The 6,736-nt window shown below is 44.7% G+C and overlaps 1 protein-coding gene across 1 annotated transcript; it reads right to left on the bottom strand.

Annotated features, from left to right (window-relative positions):
- Window positions 1-708: 708 nt before the first annotated feature.
- LOC136306351 (C-X-C chemokine receptor type 2-like) lies at window positions 709-6,507 on the bottom strand. The gene is made up of 2 exons (XM_066232895.1): window positions 6,483-6,507; window positions 709-5,157 (listed from the first exon to the last, which is right to left on the bottom strand). Exon 2 carries the CDS (start codon window positions 5,147-5,149, stop codon window positions 4,076-4,078), a length of 1,074 nt encoding a protein of 357 aa, XP_066088992.1. The 5' UTR covers window positions 5,150-5,157; window positions 6,483-6,507; the 3' UTR covers window positions 709-4,075.
- Window positions 6,508-6,736: the final 229 nt, after the last annotated feature.

Here is a 6,736-nt window from a genome sequence, read left to right as displayed (position 1 = left end):
TTTAAGTCTGAATGATGTTTTGTTTTTAAAAGAACCAGATTCCCTCTGCTACATCCATCTAAGACTCACTCTTGATGCTTGTCTCGTAAGTTTGACAATTATATTTTAAAATACCACAGTTTTTACGCCGGTCGCATAATTTTATTTTGTGCATTTATTCGTCCCACCCTAAAGGCCGGTCCATGAAAATATTTTCTGACATTAAACCGGTCTGTGGCCCAAAAATGGTTGGGGGACCACTGCTCTAGAAGACCTGAATTAAAGTGCAAGTTTCTGAGAAAGAAATGATCTTATCTCTATGGAATAAAATCCAGATTTTATCTTTTTTTTTTTTTTTGCTAGAACTAGTAAGAATGGGCCACGGATATGGGGTATCAAAGGATGGTGAGGGGGCTGTGGTTAGTCAAAAGGGGAGCCAGTACACAGGAAAATAATAGATTTCAATATTATTACTTGGGGGTTGGAACAGCTTAACCAAGACTACAAAACCAATTTTCAGTTTTTAAAATCAGCAAGCAATGTGCAGAGCATACATTCACATCCCAACTCCTGTCCCCAACAACCCTGTCCTTGATGTTCACCCCATCCTCTGTTTGATGATGAGGCAGAGGTATCATGCTACCATAACAAGAAGGTGTCTTAAGACCAAAACAATGATGCAGGCAACCCCGTAGAGTATAACAGAATTTATTATAGGGTATTTTACGTACAAGTATGTAGGATCGGAGCAGAGTGATGACCCAGCAATCTGCACGGACTCATCTCCTCTAATAGACTCCTGTTACAGCTCTGTTTTTATAGTGTAACTTGACTACTAATGATTGACAATACAGAAAGACAAAGAATGCAATATATGCTAGGAGTCATACTTCCTGGTTGTCTTGTGATAGATGATCGTTTATTATAGATACTCTCACCATTTGATATTTATATTTATCTCCGTTGTCATGCCATTCACTCTTACAACAATATTTAAGGTTACATTGTGTAAGTTTAAGAAACACAGAAATCATGCTTGCTAATGACAGTAGGTTGGTTAAAGGTCACAACATGAAAACTTAAAAGATGGAAGAAATCCAGGACACAAAGATAAAATTAGTTTTGTTCACATCTACATCTATACACTGTCCCTAACTCTGCCATCTCTGACTCCCCCTACTCCCCTCCTAAGATGTATGCTGTACTTGATCTCAGCACCCTGCTAGGCACTGAACTCCTCCCTGAGATGAACCCTATCCCTGACCTTCGCCAGATATCAAACCATTACCTTATCTACCAATTGAATTACCAGTCTTTGATATTTTAATACACTGTTATTTCCATACCAACATCTTGGCATTATTACACATCCAAAATCTAAATCATTTATGTCTTGAGCTACACCCAGAGAATGACACAGTGCATTAATAAATCTTACTGAACAATAGTGCTCTTGTCTGAAGAGAGTTTTGACTCCATCCCTCTCCTATGGAAACCTTTTCAAGTTATCTTATTGCTCTTTGATTCCCACTTCCCAGGTTACAAATAAGGCTAAGCATCTTTTCAGATGTGTATTAGTCATTGGCATTTTCCCAGACCCATTATGGATCCTTACTAACTTACTGAAGGCCCTGATGGAGTTGTCTTTGGGATGGAGGAAGATGAACATTGGGGGACACAGTAGGAGAAGTGGGAAGGAGATTAGGGGGGGGAGAGAAAAAGAAGCTTCCCAGGCCTAGTTCCCAGCCTTCCTACCTAGATTCTTTCTGCATTTTTCTGTCTTCCCTCCTTAATCAGCTCCATCTCTTAGGACTTAGACCTCTAACTCCTTCCTCAGCAACATATTTGGAGAGTCTCAAACTGGACAGGTACAGAAGCACCTTAATCCAGACCCTTGGAAGGCACCTTAAACAATGTTCCAGAGAGGATGGTGACCCTACCAGTGATGGCTTTTTGTTCCAGCCATGAACTAGACTAAATAGCCGTGCCTACTGTTGTATCTACTAACTCATCCCAGCCACTCACTCTATTTTTGACACCCCTCCCTGAGACTCACCATTCATCCCATCTTAGTCTTCCCTCCATATCTGGTCTCAAAGCCATCCTGAAACTCCCTATATTTCACATCCTTGCCAGCCTTTCCCTATTTCTGTATCTCTACCTATGCTCTTACCCTCCACCTTATCCCATGCTGTCACGCCATCCTTAACTCTCCCTTTATCACTCTCGGACTCTAACCTCATGCCCTGGAACCCAATCCCAACCTTGATGTAAATCCTATGCCTGAACTTCACTCCATTCCCAACTCCAAACCAAATGAAGCTTTCCCCATGTTTTCTTCTAGGAATTTAACAATGTTAGCTCTTAAATTTTGGTCTTCAATCTATTTTGAGTTCATTCTTGGGTATGGTATCAGGTAAAAGACTGTCAATGTTAAAAATGTCCAAATCTGTAAGAATTTTTATGAGTTATTTCAGCCAAATTGTCAGCCATTGCCAGGAAGCAAAATCTCAACAGATTGAGAAAAGGCTCCAAAAAATGGCAGTTTCACCACTAACTTTATCCATCAGAATCAAAGGGGAAAACATCAGAGGGCTACCTAAAACCCACTGGTGATACGTTAGGGAGGTGGAAGAAAGCAAAGGAGGGATCTTTGGGATTGGATAAAAAGTAAAATGTATAGACACATATTTTTTTTCATAGGCGGGTATAAAATAGTTAACAGTTAACATGATAATAACAATGAGACGGTTTGTGGTCTCTGCTCTGGTAGGGTGGTTGTACACTGAGGGGGCAGGAAAAGAAAATTCTCTTACATTTTAACGATATGTTATCATCAGGTACACTATTGTAGATGCAAAAAGATGACAGGCTCAATTAAGGTAAGCATTGACCTTTGTTAGAGAAAAATACCACCCTTGGACATGACTACCCACCACGAATTGCTTTTAGTTAGGAAGTTTTAATTTCGGACCATCCTGTGGGTTTACTTTAGGTCTCTGAGTCTGTAAGGCCACCATGCAGGCCTCCCCTGAGCTTGTTAGGTTCTGCATGGGGCCCCTTTTTTGTCCACAAGACCAATTTCACTTCTGTGCATATGAATTTCTAGTTTTCTCAGCATCAGTTGTTGAAAGACTATCCTTTCCCCCACTGAATAGTCTTGGCACTGTTGTTGAAAACCATTTGCACATTTATGCTTAGGTTTATTTCTGGGCTGTTTATTCTCAGGTTCTTTTTATCCTTTGGCTCCGTCAGCCTAAGTATGTTAGGCTTTTTGCTTCATTGTCACAAAATTGCTGCTTCTACACCACACATAATATCCTATAATCATATGCAAAGACAAGACCCAATATGGTATGTCCCTCTTTTATTAAATCAGGAATATTTCCCAGTAGTGCCCTAGCCCTAGCAGACTTCCTCTTAAGCAATGGTGTACTGAAAACCAGTTTGTACCTTCCTGTAAAAAGAGATTATTACATTTTCTAGACTTCTATGAGCTGCTTGTGAAACACCACCACCCTTGAAATTGACATGGTGGGAGCATATATAACATGGAACTTGGCAAACGCTACTAATCAGAACTTCTTTCCCTAGGAGATTGGTTTACCAGCACGCTCTTGCCTGTAAGTCTTCCTGGTCAGAACAGGCAGAGATGGCCACGCCCAGCTTAAGGGACTCATAGAAGTAAGTATCTGCCATGTTCAGCCTCCATCAGGGAAGCAGACTTTGCTGGCAAGCAAGGAAAGGGAGAGTTGGGGAAGCAGCTATGGTGTTTGCCACTAATGGCTCCCAAGAGCAGGAACTTTTTGTAGTCACTTAAAAGGAAGCCTTTGAAATGTCTCAGAGGACAGCGTGCTATGGGCTCAGTATAGGATGGACAGCACTCTAGCAGCCGATGTAGTAGTTACAGTAAGGGGTGGGACACCAGGGCAGGCTTTCTAAATCATACAGTGGAGCCTGGTAAGGCCTCAGCAAGCTCATGTGACCACAGTGAAGAGTTATCTTGTCACAGAGACTGCGAATAGCCGGTAGACATGAGGCTTGAGTGCTGATGGGAGGGGAGGAGCCCTGTGAGGCTGAAACAGGGGAAGGGGGCTTAGAAGGTAGTGGAAGTGTTCCCAGATGAAGAACCAACAAAGGAGGGCTTGCCGTCCTTGGCCAAGAACTCCTTGCTGATCAGGCCATGGATTGCCATGATCTTGAGGAGTCCGTGGCGAAACTTCTGGCCAATGAAGGCGTAGATGAAGGGATTGAGGCAGCTGTGGAAGAAGCCCAGAACCTCGGTGGCATTCAGCGCCCGGTCAATGTCCTTTCGGCGCTCACAGCTCTCCTCAATTACACCGAGCCTCATGAGGGTGTCTGCCATCAGGACCAAGTTGTAGGGCAACCAGCAGAGCAGGAAGACCAGCACGACAGCAAAGATGACCCGCATGGCCCGGTGCTTCTGCCCCATGTGGGCCTGAAACAGCGTGCGCAGGGTGAGTCCATAGCAGAACAGCATGACCAGCAGCGGCAGGAGGAAGCCGAAGGTCTGGGGCAGGACTCGCATCACCATGCGCCATTTTGTTGTATTGGCACCCAGGTCCTCGTAGCAGACTGGGCTGGAACCATGAGACTTTACTGCACTGCGGGTGAGAAAGATGGGCAGGGACAGGATCAGGGATAGGGCCCAGATGCCTAAGCATATGAACTTGACCCAATGCCGCTTCTGAGTCAGTGTGCGTGTGGCGTGAACGATGGCCAGGTAGCGATCCACGCTAATGCAGGCCAACAGTAGAATACCACTGTAGAAGTTGACTTCCTTCAAGAGTGAGACCACCTTGCACAGAGGTGTGCCAAAGATCCAGCCCTTTGCCTTGGAGACAGCCCAGATAGGCAAGGTCAGGGCGAAGAGCAGGTCGGCCATGGCCAAGTTCAGCAGGTAGATGTCAGTGACAGAGCGGCTGACCCGGCGGTACAAGACCACCAGCATCACCAGGGAGTTTCCCAGCAGGCTCAGCAGGAAGACCAGGGCATAGATGACAACCACAGCAACCTTGTTGAGTTTAGCAGTGTCTACGGGACAAGGGGTATAAGCAATTCCTGCGGGTGGTGTGCCAGTGAGGTTGTCCAAGTAATCCCAATACCACCCGTCAGTATCATTCCATACAGTGAAACTGATGACATCCATGATTTGATCTAGTGGAAAGATGAGGAAAAAAATTGTGATTTATAACTCAGATGTAAGTAAGTCACTTTTATCTAAGCTGTAAGAACAGTTACTGAGACATCTTTTGCTCCTCTGCTGCTTTGCCTCCATCTTGGACTTCTTTAGAGGCCAGTGTCACCTGGCAGTGTGGTCAACCCTCCATAACTGCGAGACCTGGCCTGCATGTGGAATGAGGTGAATCACAGGGGGAAAATCTTGGCCGTTGGCCAACCCTACAACTGCCTTCTCTCTACCTATAATTCCACCTCTGTCCTCTCTTTCACCTCTTCGTCCTCAGCCACATCCGTGCGCTCAGAAGGGAGGACCAGGTTGCTTGTGGCCGTTCGGGAGAGGCCAGCATTAAGCAAAATGGAAGGAAGCGAACCTGTTCCTGGATATCCCTTTCTATGGTATTTCTCCTCCTGTTGTTCCTCATTTTGTTTAACCTTCTTAAAAATCTACTGAGGGAAAGAAATGAAAACAACAAAGCATTAAAGTGCATTTTAAGCCTTCCCTCCAAAGAGGCAATAGATGTCTGGTCGTCCTTCTAAAGGAAGTGTAAGCTTTTGAGAGAAGTCCCCATCTCAGTCCCTGAAATTACCTCCTAAACATCCACAGAACATTCAACAGATTTCATATATTGTTTTTAATTGTGAAACACTCCGTTGAAGTAAAATCTTACCGGAAGCCCAACATGTAAAACAGATAAAACTTCATCCGCTGGGGAGGGAAGGTGTGCTGCTCTCTCTACTCAGACAGCTGCTAAGCAGGTTCCCAGACCCCCAGGACTAATCTGAGAACATTTTGAAAACCTTTGGAAAGTTACCAAGACTGGAAATAAGGATACCCTGAATCTAGTCCTGATTCTCTTCTGATATTATCGTTAATATGGTGTATGACCTTGAGGGGATCCTTGTACCTCTCTAGATTTCATTTTTCTCATCTGCAGATTGGGGGAGATAAAGCAGACAACCCCCTGAGTGTTTTCCAGACCTGAGGGTCAATAAGTTCATTTGGATCCACACATCTTAGCACTTTCTCTCCTGCCAGTATTGCAGTTTCACAGAAAGGGCAAAGTAATAAACATCAAGTTGAGGAGACATGTAAAAAGAGGTAAGAAGGCTGGAGCCTCCTTGTCACCAACGACAGCCACGATTAGGTCAGAACTGAATACACGGTGACAAGGGAAGAGGTGGAAAGCCAACAGAGATGAAATTGTCAGGTCCCAGAGAAATGGATGCATTTTCCATTAACACAGTCAAAGCAAGTCCCCTCACCCCAAAGAAAGTCCTGGCCACCAGAGGTGGCATCCTACCTGAGGCACCAACTGTAAGAGCCTGAAGCTCAGCAACCCAAATGACTTAACAGTTAGAGGGAACTTGGTGAATAAAGGGAAACAGGGAAGCCACGTCACAGCCTCCTCGTTGAGCCCTGCCCATGTCCACATTTAGAGAACAGATTGAGACAAGGGATCATAGCCCCGTCAGAGACTGGCAGGGTCGTATGCCCAAGCGCGGTGCCAGGCATGAAGATGGAGTTAAAAGCCATTATCTGAATTCTTCCCTCTAT

The sequence above is a fragment of the Saccopteryx bilineata genome, chromosome 5 (assembly GCF_036850765.1).
Source record: "Saccopteryx bilineata isolate mSacBil1 chromosome 5, mSacBil1_pri_phased_curated, whole genome shotgun sequence".
NCBI lineage: Eukaryota > Metazoa > Chordata > Mammalia > Chiroptera > Emballonuridae > Saccopteryx > Saccopteryx bilineata.
The sequence above is the reverse complement of the archived record's forward strand: the minus strand, read 5'-3'. Positions and strand labels throughout refer to the sequence as shown.